The sequence below is a fragment of the Mustela nigripes genome, chromosome 13 (assembly GCF_022355385.1).
Source record: "Mustela nigripes isolate SB6536 chromosome 13, MUSNIG.SB6536, whole genome shotgun sequence".
In the NCBI taxonomy this organism is placed as follows: Eukaryota; Metazoa; Chordata; class Mammalia; order Carnivora; family Mustelidae; genus Mustela; species Mustela nigripes.
The window spans coordinates 117,392,860-117,412,510 of NC_081569.1; the positions used below are offsets into that span (position 1 = coordinate 117,392,860).

Below are 19,651 nucleotides of genomic sequence, written 5' to 3' on the forward strand. Positions count from 1 at the left end.
ACCTACCCAACAAAGCCACTGCCATGCCAGCTTGCGGCACAGTGGTCACCCACCTGGAAAGTAATTCTCAGTGCTGGGCAGGAGCAGAGAGGATGGGGGCCCGGGGGTATCATGGGATTTCTGAGACCTCATTAAGGCGGGTACATCCCCTTTTCTTTCCCTGTCCCTATACCGACCTTGAGAATTTTATTTTCATTTCAGGGATAGGAAACAAGTCCCATTTTCTAGCTGTTATATGAAGGAGGACTTCCAGCTTTCAGTCCTAAAATATCCCCTCTGAACTTGGAGTCCCTTGGTCTTAGTCAAGCATTTGATTAATTTAGCCATGTTCTTTTCTGCATTTCATAATTTTCTGAACACTTGTCATATGCCCTGCGAACCTCCTTTATCTCTTTTGAGTGAAATTCTCATATTAAAAGTCCTCATGGTCATTCCATTTGGTGTGACTTTGTGATTCTAAGTGGACTTTATTAATAGAGAGCTTCTGATAATATGAGAGAATTGTTTCATTATGAAACGTTATTCATTTTTTATGTTGTTTATTATTGTCCACAGACCCAGAGGTTTCAAATGGTGGGAGCACGTTGTAAACGAAAGCATAAGTAATTTATTGTAATTATTCTGAACTAAGGCCAGATTTCCTACTGGCTCAGTGATGCACATCAACTGAAAATGGGCTGAGATATAAAATCTTATTTTCTTAAATGAATTACTTAAAACGAAAGTGTAAGCAATTAAAAATATTAATTTTTATAAATTCCTGCGTCCTCCTTTAAAGAAAAAACAAAACCTGACTTTATCAAATTTTAAAATAACGTTTCTATAACTAAGTTATATGGAGTAAGTCCCTTGGATTTCTGGTGAGGGTAAACTAACACAGTGTAATTCGGCCATGTCACAGTCCCTAGGGTGACTGTCAGGTCCTGTGCTCTCCTTTGAAATGTGAGTGCTTTTAATTAGATGAAGCAATGGCTAGTTTTTGTTTCTCTATTATTATATTATTATCATTCCATTGCCAGGACTCCCAGTCTGATCTAATTCTAAAGGAGGCTGGAAAATGTGGTTTAGCTATGTTTTCAGGAAGAGAGGGAATTAAGTTTTGTGGAACATATAACAAGCTCTGCCTCGGAATCAAACTTCACCCATGTCAGAATGGATAACCCATTATCCCAGCTCCTTTTCCTTCCAAACTGTTCTATTTCCACAGATTCGAAATGCCCCTTTGACCTTTGGTGAATTCCTATGTACATGTTCTGGATGTTGTTCTCACCGATTGCTGGGTCTTAATCGCACTGTTTTACTTACTGAAGCTCTATATTCTATTTTGCTACTATGTGTATTTTCTAAAAAATATTCTGAATCTTCTGGCACATTTCCTTTTCCAGATAAACTTGAGCTTCACATTTTTTAAGAAAGAAAAAAAATAAGCAAACAAAAAACTCTCCAGTCTCCCTATCATCTAACATTAAATATATGTTCTACTTGAAAACATGATACTATTAGAGAAGATAAGCATTATTTGACAATCGGTATCTTCTGACTCCAAGGAAGTATGCTTTTAAAAAGCAAGCTTTCTATCACACAGTGGCTAGCAATGTTATTAGCAGGGATTTATAAACGACTTGAGTGTTTATGGTTCATATTTCAACTTCAAGTCTGTTTGTTGCATTAGCAAAATGAAGCTCATTAAGCCTTTTCTTTTGGATCATCTCTCCAAGCCTCTGAGTCCACTAATACTCCACTTTCTTGTCTGGGAGTATGTAATCTTTCCCACATTACACTTGAAAGTTCAGCTCATTCCTAAACCTCCAGTCAAGGATATGAACTTGTTGCTTTCAGAGAGGCCACATCTGTGCACTGAGCCATTACGCCATCTGTTAAAGTGGTCAGAGTTCATTTTATTGCCTCCTTTGTGGAAGGACTCATACTGTAAAAGCGTGTGTTATTGAAAACATAATTTTCCTCATCATTATGCTTTCTTTCTAGCCGGATCATAACCTGCGAGAAATCTATTGAGCAGAGAGTGAAAAGCTCTTCAGAATAGCTGTTCTTAAGAGATTAAATGATTGCCATCTCTGTCCCATTTCTTTTATCTCATAATCAAGTTCAAGATGATACTAGATATCTCAGCTGAAGTGATTATATATTTGAAATAGAAATGGCTTTATCTCCATTCATATTTCACACTGTTGAAGGCAGGATCATTTTTTCCCCATTTACATTTATATATGTATGGTTCTTTACAACTGTCTGCAGGGTTAAAGATTCAAAGTACTTTTTGAAGGCAAAAATAGCTAATAGGAATTCGGTTGTATTTTTAAATGTTCTGTGCACAAAGACACTAAGTTGTATATGAAGATCCAGCTTAGATTCATCAAAATTTAGAGCCGTATCAAATCTTGGCAAGTCATAGCCCAGCCATTCTGGACAAGTGAAGAGTTTGGGCTTCAGAGCAGCTAAGACACTTGCCCAAGGTCACACAGCCCCGCTGAGATGAAAGCTCCCTCCTGGGCCGTTTCTGCTGGACCCTGTTGCCTTCCCCCTGCCCTATTCAGAGCAAACCTGTCACACAGATCTGCTGTGGGGAAAGAATGGGAGGTCTAGTGACCCAAAGACATAGGCACCAGGTTTTTTTGTGATTGGTTCAAAGATGTTCCACTTTGGGTTTTATTCTTTATCCTTAAAGCTGCCTGATCTGTGCTGTTTACTTACATCACTTTCTCTTCCAGAGATTCAAACTGAGAAAAAAGATCATGTCACTATTTATTAGCAGCTCTGCTAAAACACTTGCTAGAGAAGGAATATGACACTCTGCCGGAAGTGAGACATTGGGCTGTATGTTGATCGCATTTACCCACATGCCCACAAGTAGTCAATAATCAAGCGTACTGAAATTACATTCTTTCCTCCTTTTAAAATATTTCTAGCTTTAAATAAGACTCCTCATTTTTAAAACCTAGTAAATAGGACAAAGTGAGTCATTATTTATAGTTAATCACTTTTGCCAGCTGTGACTGCATTTCACATCCATTTTTCTGTTTTGTCTTGGACTGGAGAATCTGTCCTGTCGCTCTGTAAGGAAAAAACCATATTGGTCCCATCAATAGCCTCTTTCAGCACATAATCAGTTAAGGCGCTACAAATAGAGATTTTTGTTGGATGCGGCAAGAAAAGTAACTTCTTCAGAATCCAGAACTGTGGAGAGTAATCCCAAATCTTGAGATCGCACCCAACAAGAAAATCTGAATTATTTTAGGGTTCATTTCAAAATGGAATAATTATTTCACAAATATTGTACTTATGAGTGTCTGTTCTATGTCTACCAAGTTCCAGATACTGCAAGGTTGAGAAGAGACTTCAGATGGGATCCCTTGTATGTCAGGATGCTTTAATTTGTTAATATCAGGGATTCATTTCAGACCGCCTTGAACAATCTTTGAATCTTGACTTCATTGGGTCAGGTGACTAAAAATTTTGACCTCAGGCATGCTTCAGGCCTGGTTTGATTAGGCTACAGCTCACTCTGCTGTTCTTCTGTCTCTTTCTCTCACTGTGTAAAGCACCATTCTCAGGCTGATAATTGACATTTATGCACATGTACAGAAAATTTCTGAATCAGTGCACCACTGGAGAGATTGCTTCCTTGTGGTAGAAAAAGGACTATTATACTGCCCAGCTCACCTCTGCATCCCTACTCTCCAAGGAAAGGGCTTCTTCTTAACTCACAAACGGAATTCCTAGGCTTCATTATGGTCGAACTGACTTCTTACCATCCAGCAGTGGCCAAGGGAGAAGTGCCATGTGCCGACCGGCCAGTTGATCGTTAAACCCAATCCCTGTGGTGAGGAGGGCGGGACTATAGTGCTTGGCTTCAGCCAGTTAGCTGCCCCTCCTGGAGCCTGGGGTGGCAAGCCATTCACCCAAATCCCACAGCTGCTGAGTAGCACAGAGGTATAAGATAGATGCTGGGGAAGGACCTAACAAAATCCACCCTGTCTTTCATTTAGAAAGTTGAGTCTGATCTTAATGAGACCAAAGCTTTGCCTGGCTTGTGTCATTCTTCATTCTTGATCTGGTCTGGCCAGCCTTTTATCCTTCCCAATTCAGCCAACGTGCCCAATTCCCCCACCTGCTCTTGGCCAGTCCGTGGCTATACCTCTGTATCCACAAAGCCAGTGACCTCTCTTATACTTAGGAAAGTATTGTCCTCCTGCTAAAAGAATAATGACTTGCTGACAGACTAAATAGTATTAAGTAAGACACATGTATTAGACAGAAAAGCCTGCTCCTATCATTTTCTGGTGACCCCTGGCAATTCAGTTGTCTGGAGCTTCAAACTTCAGAGCTCTTCTGAAAGGCAATATTTCATTTGCTCTAAAAATGTTTCTAGAGGAACACTCTGATCTATTTCAGGTAGTGAGATACCCCTCACCTGCATGAGAATCTGACGTGACATGTTATGGCTGATGGCAATTTAAATGCCCCGGGAGAACTTCCATCTCTCAAAATAAACTTTCCGCCATGTCTCAGCCTGGGTTCTTCCTGAAAGCTGGGCTTTCGGTGAGGAATGGCATGCAGCTTGTTTGGGAAAGAACCTCCGTGAGCAAGCACAGAACAGAGACTGAGGGCAAGCCAGCACAGGGGTCTGTGAACCAAATTTGTCACTTCTGGAAGCAACTAGCACTCAATCCCCTCAGAACCTCCAGGGAGCCGAGAGGACAACTTCAGAGTTGTCTGCCTGCCTGAGGGACAGGAGAGAGCCGACATCCACTGGCGCCTGCTCCCTCCCTGGGCATGGGTTGGCCCGTGGGGTGTCCACTCATTATTTTTTCACACTTCCAGACGGCCTCTGTGTGAGGGCCACATCTGGGTGTTAGTGGTCCCCGGAAGACAGTGAGAGATACTTGGCACTGGGTGTGCCGAGGGGTAGTCCTCCAGCCATGACCGGGCTAAAAGATGGGGGTGAGAACATGAGGTGGGCTCACAGGGAGTCCACCACACTTTGGTGAACAGCCAAAGTCACACAGGAACCTAGAAAAGACCAGAAACCATCTACACATCTCTTTTATCTTTCCTGCATGTCTGAATGGCTTTTCTTAACACGTGTCTTTAAAAAGGTAAAATTAATAAACACATTACCAACCGGATTGCCGTAGAGCCCTGCAGGACTCTCATCAACAAAGAGGCAAGCACGCTGGTGGAAAGAACCAGCGGGCTCCTCAGAAGAGAAGGCTGCTTGCGGGAGAAGCTGTCATCATCACATCTTCAATTGGCGGGTCCTCTCATCCCCAGCAGGGGCTCCTTGCTTGGAGGGTAATTTCTATTCTCACTGTTCAGTCAGGATGACAGCTTTGTCCCTAATGTGATGGCAGTTTTGACTTTAGTTTAAATTATTCCATAAAGAATCAAAGAGAAAGAGATTCTCTCTCTTTTTTTCCCCCACCCCAAAAATTCCACTAAGAAAACTTTTCTAATTTAAATCTTTGCCTCCACATTAAATTTCTCATTCATGTTGCAGGTGAATCAAATATAGCGTCAACTTTCAAAACCCTGTGTGACTATCACAGTAACTCAAAATAATTGCTGTCTGTCAGTGTATTTGCTGGGAACACAGATATGCCTGTCACCGGCTCTGTTATCACACCAAGAGCTTGCCTCTCGAGTGCGGACTTCTCTGGGCTCAATTCAGAGCCTTAGTGTGAGCAGGGCAGAGCACTGGGACAGTTATCTGCATAACCCATCCAAGAAACGTGTGCCTCAGCTGCCCCTGAAATCATCTGTTGGTTTTTTTTTTTTTTTTAAGTCCTTAGAGCAATTATTGTAGTAAGTGTAGATGTAGCTGGAATGTTCCAAAGAATTGCCTCCGGCTGTGGTTCCTCTAGCCTGGTAGTTTTGAACTACGGACGATTTTGTCCCTCCGCGGACACTTGGCCATATCTGGAGATGTTTTGGCTGTCATCGCTGGCGAGCAAGGACGGAGGGTGCCACGGACATCAGGAGGGTAGAGCCCAGAGAGGCTGCGGTGCCCGGGACAGCCTCCCACGGTAAAGATTAGCCAACCAAACACTGCTCTAGCTGTCGAGGGTTTACACATTGTAAAATAAGGCCATCTTCTCAGAAAATCTGGACTGAATGAAAATATTCCTTCAGTTGAAAAATATCAATAATATTAAAAAATACTTGGGGCGCCTGGGTGGCTCAGTTGATAAGGCGACTGCCTTCGGCTTAGGTTATGATCCTGGCGTCCTGGGATTGAGTCCTGCATTGGGCTCCCTGTTCAACAGGGAGTCTGCTTCTTCCTCTGACACTCTCCGCTCTCATGCTCTCGCTCTCTCTCATTCTGTCTCCCTCAAGTAAATAAGACCTTAAAAAAAAAAAAAAGTGTGTTTAAAATATATATATATATTTTAAAATACTCTAAGACAAAATAACCCCAAAGAGAAGTTTCCACTTACCATTTCACATTCACATTCGCATCCACATTCTGCCCAAATGAAATTGATGGTTATAAGATTGTAATTATAATACATACTAGTTTATATTCTTGTTTCCACTTAAAAACATCACATTTATATTCTCTATATTATTTTGATAGAGAATATTCCATTGTTTCAATGTAATAGATTAAACCATTGCCTCTTTCTTTTCTTCATTTTTAATTTTAAATAATCTTTTCCCTTTTTTTTTTTTAAGTATCTTGGGAAAAAGCACATACTCCAATCTGAAATCTGGCTTGGGAGAACTGGCCATGTAAAGTAATTGAATTACTTTACAAAAACTATTTTCCAAGAAATAGCTATTTTCTAAAGATTACAAGAAATAGCTATTATGTAAATATTTTCATACAGGAAACACTACTTGTGAAAAACAGTCACTATTTATATAATTTAAAATTTGAAAACCCCCTCTGTTTCTCTTCACAATGTATTAAAGCAACACTCTTGGCCTCCCTTAGTGAGAGATTCTCAGTGTGAAAGCCTGGATCCTTCCGGGTGGGACCCACCTAGCCTCTGGGTCTCAGCCCATCTAAGTCGGGCTGTTGGAGTCCACACAGCATCACGAAAAGAAGAGAACAGAAACTCACTTAACAAGTCAGGATGTAACAGACAAATGCTAAAGCTCATGCTGATGAAAGTAATTATAACCACTTACAGGATGAGTCAGAAAATGTTTATATTTTAACAGAAAACTGTCAGAACCTAGCTAAGTGGACAGAGTCTGGTCTTGCCTGAAATTCTTAATGTGTCCCAGTGTCAGCCTGGGTGTTGCTGTATGTCACAGTTCAGTGTTGCCTGGGAGCCCCATTCCACACCCTGCAGGATTTTCAAGCACTTCTGAAGCGTTTTTACAGTATCTGGAGGGCCCGTGAGTCTCACGCCTTCCTCTGCATTAATTCGGCTGATAGATCATCAAACCATCCCCCACAGTTGTTGCTGGCTTGTGCACCGGCTCAAATAGAACCCATCTCCTAACTCAGTCTTCAGCTTCGAAGTCAACACAGAAGCCCCCGCACAACACACTCACAGACACACACACACACACACACACACACACACCATCTGCAGTAGAGCCTGCCTTTTGCACTCCTTGGTGAAGATACAGGAGGTTCTCTCAAGTAATACAGACACCTTTGAAGCACACGGTAAACGTAGCGGTTGAGTAAAGGACTTCTGATCGCCGCACCCTCACAGACTTTCCCAGGGGCCATGTCCCTTCATGGAGGATCCCCATCTCCTGCCTCTCTGTGGCCCATTCTTCCTCATCTTTCTCGTATCTGGCTTGGCATCCCCCTTGCACCCGAGAATCCTAAATTGTTCATGCTGAGTTACACAGAGCAGCTGAGCTCTCCTGAGTCTGCTCCACAAATCAGTCCCACATCTTGCTTCTGCATCTCAAAAGCAAGCAAACCAGGAAGCTTCAATTTAACTGGACCTGTATTTCTAGAAAGCAGTTGCTGTTGTTAGCAAATAGCATTTCTTTTCCTCTTGTACATCTGTGGGAGCTTTGTTCACTCCTTTGAAAAGCCAGTGCTGAAATAGATGCCCGTATACTCATCTGTATCTATATCCACTTGTCTGGTGGAAGAGCTGCTACTTAGCCCAATGGGAATGCTCGGGCTTCGGCTGCAGGGCAGGTTAGACTCAGATGTGGCTAGCTTCTGTCTCAGTTTCCAGTTTCCTGCTCTGTATTTCCCTCTGTGTCATTCAGCCCGACACTCAAGCGGTTCTTTCCATCCGTCTTCTGCTCTGCAGCCTTGTTTGCCAGAGTTCATCTCGCGCTTTGGTCTCTCTCGTACCTAGTCTGTGTTTACAAAATGCGACTGGGCGTGGAGACCGCCACTGACTATTCCTTATGGGTCCCTGAGTGATGGTTCCTGAGGGCCTTCATCAGCACGCGTTCTCTCTCTGGCTGGTTTCCAGACTCTCTAAAAGCAGTGATGATGTACTCTCTTTCTTTGACCCCCAACCCTTCGTGGAAGGTTGTGGATATTCCCTAATGTTGTCAGGTGTTTCTCCAGATCCACTGATTCCACAAATTGATGTACTCTGCAAACATGTGTCTTCTGCAGTGAGCTGAGAGGTAGGGACACGGCCAGAAACAAGAGAAAGTTCTCATCCTCCCCGAATTCATTTCTAGTTGGAGTGAGAGGTGGTGGAGTATTTTAGTGCTCCGTGAGTGCTGGTAACACCAAAACAGCACACCCTCCTTCCAGAACCAGAGCAAGCGCCTGCCAAGGGGGAATGCAGTAAACAGGAATGATGAAACTCACTACCTAATGACGTTTCTTCATCTCCGCGCACACTGCTTCTAACCGCCAGCCACATCTGCTCTTCGATCACGCGGCGATTCAAGTGTGGGTGCTGTGAAACCTTCATTCTTCAGGATAATTCCATCCTCGAAAAAATAATATATTTCGGCTTTTAAAATTATAGCTCTGAAATGTGAATTTCCTCTTTACCCTCCTTGAGACAACCAGACCTGCTCTCTGTCTCTGTCTCTCTCTCTCTCTCTCTCTCTCACACACACACACAGAATGAGGAAGAAAAGTCAGAAGATAGGAGGTATTTTACCACGTCTCATTCTAAATATAAACACAATGTTCACATTCACTATGTGAATAAAATGCCACTACGAACCTTATGAATAAATGTTTCCATTTTAATGATTCTTGGTTATACCATGCCCATTTTATGATGGGAAATTTTGGCAAAGACAACAAGAAAAATAAGTGAATGCAATTACAATGAAGGTTATTTACTGAGAAAAAGGGATTCCCTTTTCCACAAACATTCAGCATCTCAGTAAGTGAACAAACATACTGAGAAAATATTATCAGAAGCAGTTTATTCCAAACATTACTTTTCTAGGTTATCCTCTTAACCTACCCTCTGGGATTTATAGTTCAACCATACCAGTTCAGAGTGGAAAGAAAAAAGGCCACTGATCTAATCCAATTCCTTGGGAAAAATACTTAGGCAATATTAAGAATCTTCAATTATCTAATTTAATAAAAGGGAAGGTTTATTTTCCGTAGTCAGTAACATGTGATACTGATTATTTCTAATCCCTTAGAAGAGATCTAACATTCTGCTTTTGGTCCTGTTATAGCATGAAATCATCATGTATATTTTACCAAAAGAAGTAGCAAGAATAATGGCCTCTGCAGTCTGCAGTCATTTTACGCTAACACACTGCAACATGGTTTTGCCCTGGGGCAGAGAAATAGGGATTTTCTGTACTTCAAAAGAATGAAAAATTATCATCACTATCCAGAACCATTATAGACTTCAGAGACTTTGGCATGAAATATTCAGAAAGTTTATTTTAGAATTCAATATTTTAAAAGCCTGCTTTAAAACTATTACAGTGATTAGTGGCTCTGTTACTTGGGCCAGTCTTTGCTTTAAAAAGCCCTGTGTCATGGTTGATACCATTTGTTGTTTCAACAAATAATTTGCGTCAACCACAGGAGCTCCACATAAGGAATGTAATGTATTGTTTTAGAAGGCCCCCCAAAGAGGAATTGTGACCACTACTCATCAGTTACTCTTTCAAACACACTTCTTTATTTTCTTTTAAGATTTTATTTATTTATTTATTTACTTGCTAGAGAGAGACAGGGAGAACACAAGCAGGTAGAGCAGCAGGCAGAGACAGAGAGAGAGAGCCTGCTGAGCAAGGAGCCCGATGCGGGACTCGATCCAAAGACCCTGGGATCATGACCTGAGCCGAAGGCAGCAGCTTAACCAACTGAGCCACCCAGGCATCCCTCAAACACACTTCTTAAATAAATGTTACTTTTCCTGGTCCTGGTTGAAATGTGTTTCTAATGCTGTGATTTTTGTCCTTCTGACATGTGTTATCTTACCCATGTGGAGAGGGTGCTATTTCTCTGGCCCTGTCAAGGGAGCCATGCTCCTGTCTCAGTGGTTCTAGGGACACATAGGGCCATCCCAACTGAGGCCACCCACAGCCTCAGCCAACCAGCCAGAGGCTCCCATCTTTACCGCTCTGCACCAGAAGGTGAGGATTTAACACCACACCTGAAGCCAGTGAAGACTTCTGGAGCTAGAGTTAGCCACGTGAAATTGCAATACAACCCCTTCTCCTTGGACTGTTCTGTGTAAGTAGGGAGGCCGCCTTGCAGTGGAGTACTTTGAAAGCTTTGGTTTGGGAATGTCGTGGTCTTGATCTGTGTTCCACGTCTGCTACTTACCAGCAGTGTGATCTTGTGAAATTGATGGACCGCTTCCAGATCAGTGTCTCTGTCTGTAAAGTGGACCCTTACCAGCATCATGCCAAGATTCAATAAGATGAGGAACGTCAAGGCAGCACAGTGTAGGTGTCAGTCATTGTCCCCGTCACTGCTATTTATTCCCCAAACACTTTTCTTATCTCTCGTTGGTTTATTCCACATTTCTGCTGTGTGATGCATATATATTTGTTAGTATATCACAGAAAGAATGTGCAGGATGATTAGAAAAACCATTTCTGCTTTTCTTTAAAAACCCTTGCATTTGGCTTTATTTCTTTAAATGTATGGAATATATTATTTTTGTAGGTTTTAGTAAGTACCTTTTCCTTTCCTTCCCTCTGTAGGCATTATCAATGTAAGAAAAAAAATGGGCTTCAAGTTTGCCTTCAAGTAGGTGCCTCTCATAAACATGCAAAGAAATAAAGATTGTGGAACGCTCTTAATGTGTGAGACAAAAAATAATCTGTAAATAACGAAATAACTTTTGTTTCATTTTCCAGGGAAGTAGATCAAGACTCAGATGGTCTTGTCAGCTTTAGAGACTTTGAATATGCCATGAACTATGGACAAAATGAAGCCTAACTATTGTGAACCGCTTTTGGCAACCTCTGGGGAGACAAATAGGTCATAATGTGTATTTAAACGTCAAACTCCACTCCGTTAGTGATGTAACTATGCTGCATACTTCTGATTAAACTCTCCATCGTGGTTTTCAGATGCTGGTATTACTTGCATGGCAGAATCCTGGAGGAGGTCATTCCACATGGTCTTCCACTGGGGCTCGTAGCCCTGAGCCAGGCTGCTGCTGGCTCTGCCACTGGGGGTGGCCCCACACCTCCTCTTCACTCTCAGTCCACCATGCCCACCCACACTGCCGGCTGGGGCACTCCACTCACCAGTCCTCCCCACCCCACCTGCTCGCTCCATGATTCTCATTGGTTCCTAATGTCTGGAGAGAAGTTGCTTTTTCCTGCCAATGGTACCAGTTTCCTTCTTGCGTTCAACTTTGTTTGAACAAATAATAGCACCTGTGTGTACTGAGTGCTTAACGATGTTCCAAGCGATGAACAAAAAAGCACTGGAAAAACAAGGACTTAAGATTTCTCTAGGATAAAGTACCCAGTGTCAAAATCTTCATTGAAAAATGGCCCTAGGGCACTCGCTATACAAAATTTAAAGAAACAAATTGGGCTGGCACGATTAAGTCTTCTCCAGCTGGATACAGAGGAAGAACAGTGTACAGTACAGAAGAATACTGGGCGCAAAAGATTTATTTGGGGAACGCTTTCGGATGGCTTGGGCCTGGGGTTCGTGTGGCTACCCAATTGTCCTCTGCTGCACACTTCCTGGTTGTGAGTGGCCGCACCTGGACCAAGAGCCTGAGCTGTGTGCGTTCACATTCTCCATCTTTTGCCCGTCTGCACGTAGGGTTTGGTAATGCTGTCCCCAAACAGAAACTGTGACCTGGGACCCTCAGCACTGATTTCAGATAAATGCCGGTATCAGTGCCAATGTTTTATCTCTAAGTGTTCAGGAATCACAACATTAACATTAGGAAAACATCTAATTCAAATTTTAGAAGTAGTAAACATTTAAAGATCAAATAAAAATATGCATTTGTAAAATAGAAACATTAAACAAGCATCATTCAAACACAAATTATTGGCAGATAAACTTAAAAATAAGATCTTAAACTGTTACAAATCAAAGGAACCTCAGGAGACAAAACATTTAATTTGATGTTCTTAGAATAGAAAAAAGGACCTTAGGTAGACACTAATAAAGAATGGACTTTAGGGGGCACCTGGGTGGCTCAGTTGGTTGAGGGTCTGCCTTCCACTCAGGTCATGATCCAGGCGTGTGGAATCAAGCCCTGCATCTGGCTCCCCTCTCAGTGGGTAGCCTGCTTCTCCCTCTGCCTGCTTCTACCCCTGCTTGTGCTCTCTCTCTCTCTCTCTTTCTCTGTCAAATAAACAAATACAATCTTTAAAAAAAAAAAAAAAAAAAGAATGGACTTTAGTTAATAATACTACCTTTACATTTTTTCTGCAAATCTAAAACTGTTACAAAATAAAAAGACCTTAAAAACTTTTTCAGGGGCGCCTGGGTGGCTCAGTGAGTTGAAGCCTCTGCCTTCGGCTCAGGTCATGATCCCAAGCTCCTGGGATTGAGCCCCGCGTCCGGCTCTCTGCTCAGCGGGGAGCCTGCTTCCCTTCCTCTCTCTCTGCCTGCCTCTCTGCCTACTTGTGATCTCTGTCTGTCCAATGGATAAATCAAATCTTTAAAAAAAAAACAAAAACTATTTTTCAAAAACTAACAAACTAAACAATATCAAAAATGAAGAAAAGTCTAAAAATCATTGAGAAGTACAAATGAAATATTATTTTAAAAAGCAAAGTGGATCCAAGGTTCCTTGAGTATCCTGTGTGTTCTAGTACAAATTGTTCCGGCTGATGGAAAGCCCTTTGTGACTTTGGTAGAGTTTGTTCAGGAAGTGTTTTCATCAGAACTTCATCTCAATATATAAGTGATATGGATTTTAGATTTTTTAAAAATCAGAGTAAGTAACCAACAAAGTGCCAGTATTTCAGAAATTGCCAGGATACCAAAACCTTGAATTGCAGTCACTATTTGGACTTGTTTCTCCCGGGAAACATGACAAGAGAAAGAGAGGATTCACTTTCTCCAGTTGACGTGGGAGGCAAGAGGCCAGGCTGGGAATAGCTATCGGGCAACTCCCTTGGCCCTGGATTAGTCCAGGATTTTTTCAGTCTCAATGACAGAAATCTATCCTAATGAGTTTAGATGCAGAGGGAACTTACTAGAAAATACTAGGCTAGCTTATGGAGTCTAACATAAGGAAGGCAGTGGTGCAGCTGAGTTTCAAGATAACTAGCAGTGCCAGTACCTCCAGACACTGCCTCTATGCCATAATCACCATCAGCCTTTCTTGGTTCGAACAAGGAGTTGGCCCATGATCTGTCCAGTTGCAAGTCCAAAGACCCAGAAAGAGGCTCTGGTTGACCTATGAATCAGTCAACTCTGGTTCATCTAGAGGGTATAGACAGGGCCACTGGACACTCCCAAGTGTACTGGGAGTGGAAGTTGATAAAAAGCGAGTGCACTTAGTCTAGGATGGAGGACACACCTAGGATTGGCTGCTTAGGAGGGTCCAGGCTCTCAGAGTGAAGGCCAAAAAGAAAGGGAAGGTGAGAAACTGTTCGTGTTACCTCCTCCTCCTTATCACTTCCCCTAGGCGTGATCCAAATCCTCATCCTCTGAGTTTTCCTTTTAGCTTCTCAGTTCCAGGTCCCAGTCCCTACCTTCATCTCCAGGCCACATGATACTGTCTGTAGAGTGTGACCTTGTCAGTCTGCCCTCAGTTGAATGGATGGGCATCTATGCAAGTTGATCAACTCCATCCCTTCCCTTGGAGGACATCAAGAATGAGAGTGAGTGAGACACAGCAGTGCTCCTCTGAGTGGCTGAGTGGGTAGTTATGACTCAGGAGGAAACAGCAGACATGTTTTCCACCACAAGGCCTGGAAAACTGAGGCAGCTGATTTGCAACAAGAGCAGAAAATGAAACAACTAGAGGAGAACAAGAAAGCAGCTGGAGAAACCCTATGCTACTTACTTTCTCGTTAAAGCTTGTGTGCAAAGCCCAGTCATAACCCTTTGGGTCCTATGAGGTAACCATGTACCCTTCCAATAAATCTTTCTACTCAAGCCAGCTGGAGTTGCTTTCTGTTATTTGAAACCAAGAGAACCCTAACTTACAAGCATAGAGCCAAGGACAGAGTCCTAGGTAACATCAACATTTACTGGGGCAGCAGAGAGAAGAGTCTTCTAAAAAGACTAGCAAGAGATAGTTGAAGATGGAAGAGGAAGGCCTTCTGTCTCCAACATCCCAGCCTCTACTTGACCTATCACTATAATCAACTCCAGTCTTCCCCTGTGGCAACAGTTCTCAAAGAGTTCACCGCAGATCTCCTGCAGGCAAGTCTACCAGTGCCTCTCAGACCTCACTGCACTTGTCCCTTCTGGGCCCTTCTCCCTTTAGGCTCCATGACATTGCCCTCTCGTGGTATTTCTGTGCCCATTTTTCCTACTATCCTTTCCTGATTCCTCTCCTACAGCCATCCCATATTATTAGTATTCTCCTGTAGTTGGCCAGTCTTCTTCTTCTTCTTTTTTTTTTTTTTTGAAGATTTTATTTATTTATTTGACACAGAGTGATTGCAAGTAGGCAGAGAGACAGGCAGAGGGGGAGGAGGAAGCAGGCTCCCTGCTGAGCAGAGAGGCCGATATGCGGCTTGATCCCAAGACCCTGAGACCATGACCTGAGCCAAAAGTAGAGGCTTAACCCACTGAGCTACCCACGCGCCCCTGTAGTTGGCCAGTCTTGATCAACATTCTCTACGGATCATTTCCTCTGCTCCCCAGATGTCAGTTAACATCTTTATGGATATGACTCCACAAACAAATCTTTATTGTTAGTCTTAACCTCTGCTCAACCCAGACTGGTTTTCATTTGCCTGTTGGACATTTCCACCTCAATTCCAAACTCACTGAACTAAAATCAGACTTGTTGTTTCCTCTAATTTTCGAAATTGCTTTCTCACTCTGTGTTTTCTATTTCTGTTAATGGCAACCACCCGGCCACCCACCCTGAGCTGTCATCCAAGCCAGCTGCCTCAGGGTTCTTTTCAAGTCTCCCCCATCTTCCTCCGCTCTGACACTCAGCCAGTCACTGTGTCTGCAGTAACTCTGTGACATTTTCTTCCAGCCCATCATGGTCTCCCCGCTGTGTTCTGATTCCCACTCCCATCCTCCCATCCAGCCATTCGTTTTTCTTTTCATTGGTATAAAGAAGAGTAAAGGATGTGCTGATAAGTAAGAAACAGATCCCGCTGTCAGGAAATTTTGTCTAGCATGTCAATTATCTTCCCAGAGCACAGACAAAATTTATTTTTTCTCTGCTCCAAAGCTCTTAGTAGCCCCCCTTTCTATCGGATAATGTCTCATCCTTTAATATGTCATTCAAAGCCCTCTATAATCTGTTCTCAACTTATATGTTCAGCTTCATATTTCACAACCACCTATTCGTCCCATCCCACAACTAGGTGACTCACACCTGCACATGGTCCCTTAGGCCCAAAACACCAAAATGGCAAACAGATCTTTGCCCCAAGTAGGAAAGTAACAGATAACCTTGGAATTAATATCTGAGGAAAATAGGAAAATGCAACCATAAATAATAAAATTCCATGAAAAAAATACTGGGCCACCTTCATCCTAATGACTATCTTCCCCTCACAGTTGTCACTTGTGAAGAGGGAATGGGGCCTAATTATGCTAAGTATTTTGTAGTTTTAGAGATTTTATTCTTGGGGCGCTTGGGTGGCTCAGTGGGTTAAAGCCTCTGCCTTCGGCTCAGGTCATCATCCCAGGGTCCTGGGATCGAGCCCTCATCGGGCTCTCTGCTCAGCAGGGAGCCTGCTTCCTCCTATCTCTCTACCTGCTTCTCTGCCTACTTGTGATCTCTGTCTGTCAAATAAATAAATAAAATCTTTAAAAAAAAGATTTTATTCTTGAAAATTTATTGAGATAATTTTAGTCAGCTTCTTTTACAAATGAGGAAACAAATCTCCGAGTCTAAATGACTTGACTCAGGGCAAGTGATGAGGTGGGTAGAGAGTGTTAGGATGATGATTCAAACCTGTCAGCCTTACTAAATACAGATACCTTCCTGCCATGCTGCATTGCCTCCAGTGGGAAAAATCATCCATAACATTGGTCCGTATTCTATAATTACACTTTGTTTTTGACCCAAAATGAATTTATCCAGATTCATTGGCCACCCCAAGTCAAACATCTAACACATAATAGACATATTAATTCCCATCTTAACACATCACTGGGCTTAACCAAAACTCCATTGGATAATTAATCAGACCCACATTCCATTGGGTTATTAATCAAGTCAAAGATTTGCCACCAGACACAATCTCTTTTAAAGTGTGCTGCAGGTGTACTGAAAAGAAGGGACACCTGCACCTCAATGTTCATAGCAGCAATGTCCACAATAGCCAAATTGTGGAAGTTGAGATGTCCTTCAACAGATGAATGGATAAAGAAGATGTGGTACATAAATACAATGGAATATTTCTCAGCGATCAGAAAGGATGAATACCTACCATTACATTGACATGGTTGGAACTGGAGGGGATTAATGCTAAGTGAAATATATCAGTCAGAGAAAGACAATATCAAATGCCTTCACTCATATGTGGAATATAAGAAATAGTGCAGTGGATCATAGGGGAAGAGAGGGAAAGCTGAATGGGAAAAAATTAGAGAGAGAGACAAACCATGAGAGTCTCTTGACTCTGGGAAACAAACTGAGGGTTGCAGAAGAGGAGGCGGGTGGGGGATGGGGTAACTGGGTGGTGGGCATTAAGGAGGGCACATGATGTGATGAGCACTGGGTATTATATGCAACTAATGAATCATTGAACATTATATCAAAAACAGTGATGTACTATATGTTGGCTAATTTAATTTAAATTAAAAAAAAGTGTGATGTGGGCTCTAAAGATAATTGTCAAAGAAGAGTTCTAGAAATACTCTAAACAATGGAAGCATTTTTAAAATAAATGTGCATTTTCATAACACTTATCTGTGTTGCACACATTCTGAACAGTGTGTTTCACCAATCATATTGTTTTGTGTTCACACTTCACTCACAGAAGTATAATTTAGGATTAATGAAAACAAACCATAGGTTACTTTCCTTTTTCTTGTGACTTTTGAGGAATCTGTTTAGAACTACAGAATTAGTTAAAATAACACATGAATTGAAATTTAATGGCATCGGAGTAGCTGTTCACAAAGTGACCTTTCATATACAACCAATTTAAATCAGCTTGGTCCCATGGATTGAAAAGTGGCTTTAAGCAATTTAACATGAAGCAGTTGAACATGATAAAATATTAAGTGCTCAATCTAAATTTCTTAGATTACTAAATTGATAAAATACTCGGAAATGTGAATCAAAAAGAACATTACTGTAACTTCACAGAAAATGCAGATTAATTTACATGAAAGTGTAAACTGAAATCCAAATATACTCCCTATTTTATGGTTTACTGATCCTTGAAAAAAAAAAAAAAGAGGAGGAAAAAAACAGTTAAGTTTGCTATAGTGTGTGACTTTAGGAAGAATAATTAAAATAAATTTTTGATTTATAGAAAAAAATTGACCAAGGATCTAGAAATACATCACAAGTATTATCATAACCGTCATTGTAATGTAGAATCCAGGTTTGGTCATCTTCAATTTAAAGAAAGAAGCTGACCTCACTTTTAAATGATGTTCCTAAGGCCAAACATGGCAGTGATAGTGCTAGAGTCCATTTCTTTTCTTTTTAAGATTTTATTTATTTATTTGAGAGAGAGCGCAAGAGAGAGGGCATGAGCAGGGGGAGAAGCAGAGGGAGAGAGAGGAGCAGACTCCCTGCTGAGCAGAGAAACTGATGTGGGACTCATTCTGGCTTGAGACTTGACCCTGGGACTCTTGGATCATGACCTGACCCAGAAGGCAGATACTTAACTGACTGAGACACCCAGGTGCCCCTTGAGTCCATTTCTTCATCAAGCCTTTCCTACTGCTATCTGTGTTAGACTGCTCATGGGATGAAACTTGTTTATTTCTGTCTCTTCCCCCTTTTTCTTTCCCTTCTTTCTTCTTTTGTTTTTACTATCCCTTTCATATTTACAAATAGAATTAAATACAATGGGCCATCCTAGATCTGATTGGACCTGCTTTTTTTTGGCCAATATACAAAACTTACATTAACAGTTTCTCCCCCTACTACAAATAAAAACCAAAATTCCAGGATACTTTTTGTCTTCCATTAAATATAGAAACTTCTTGGCCATTATCTCTTCAAATATATCTTTTGCCACATTCTTGAAGAGAATGTCCTGTCAGACTCCAATTATACATATGTTATAATGAGGATATTATCTGAAATGTCTCTCAGTCTCTGTTCTTTCCCCCACCACCGCCGCCACCTCCTCTTCCTTGTCTTCCTCCTCTTCCCACCTCTCTTAGTTTCAGTTTAGAGATATTTACTCTCATTTATTGCTAGTGGGAATGCAAAATGGTACAGCCACTTTGGAAGACAGTTTGACAGTTTCTTACAAAGCTAAGTATAGTCTTACCATATGATCCAGCAATCATACTCCTACATATTTACTCAACTGACTTGAAAACTTCTCTCCACATAAAAACTTGCACATGAATGTTTATATCAGCTTTCTTCATAATCACCAAAAACTAGAAGCTACCAAGATGTCCTTCAGGAAGTGAATGGATAAACAAAATGTGGTATAGTCATGCAATGGAATTATTATCCAGCCACAAAAGTGGCTTGATAGTGAGTCTTAATGTGTGTATTAAGTAATGAAGCTAATGTGAAAAAGTGTAAAAAATTGTACCAATGTGACATTCTGGAAAAGGCAAAACTATAATTTTGATTAAGATTAGTGATTATCAAGTTTTTTGCTGGGTGTGGGTTAAATATATGTGGGTTTTAGTGTGGCAAAAAATACAAGATAAGCCTGGAGCATCTTACAGTGCTAGAAAGTAAGATAGCAAACAAAACAAAAAAAGCAAACAAAAACAAAAACCAAACAAGACCCCCTTTGTGACAGAGAATATGACAAAGGAACATAGAAACCAAAAGAAAGAGTGCCCAATGGCCAAAGTTGGAATAATCAACAAAATTGATAAAGTAGTATTGGGTTGTAACACAAAGTAAAATAAATATCCGTGAGTCCATACTGATTCAAATAAATGATTGAATAAAGAAATAAAGGGAAGAGTAGA

The 19,651-nt window shown here is 41.5% G+C and overlaps 1 protein-coding gene across 3 annotated transcripts in view; it reads left to right on the top strand.

Moving 5' to 3' along the window:
• Positions 1-19,651, top strand: part of EFCAB11 (EF-hand calcium binding domain 11) — a 235,139-nt gene that overhangs the window by 125,483 nt on the left and 90,005 nt on the right. The window contains exons 6-7 of one of the 3 annotated variants that reach the window (XM_059373541.1): positions 11,101-11,146; positions 11,257-11,471. The exons of 1 other annotated variant lie outside the window; for it this stretch is intronic. In XM_059373541.1, coding sequence (XP_059229524.1) covers positions 11,101-11,146; positions 11,257-11,295 — 85 coding nt within the window. In that variant the 3' untranslated portion in view covers positions 11,296-11,471. Of the gene's footprint in view, positions 1-11,100; positions 11,147-11,256; positions 11,472-19,651 lie in introns of those variants that run through there. One more of the 3 variants, XM_059373542.1, reaches the window with a different exon arrangement.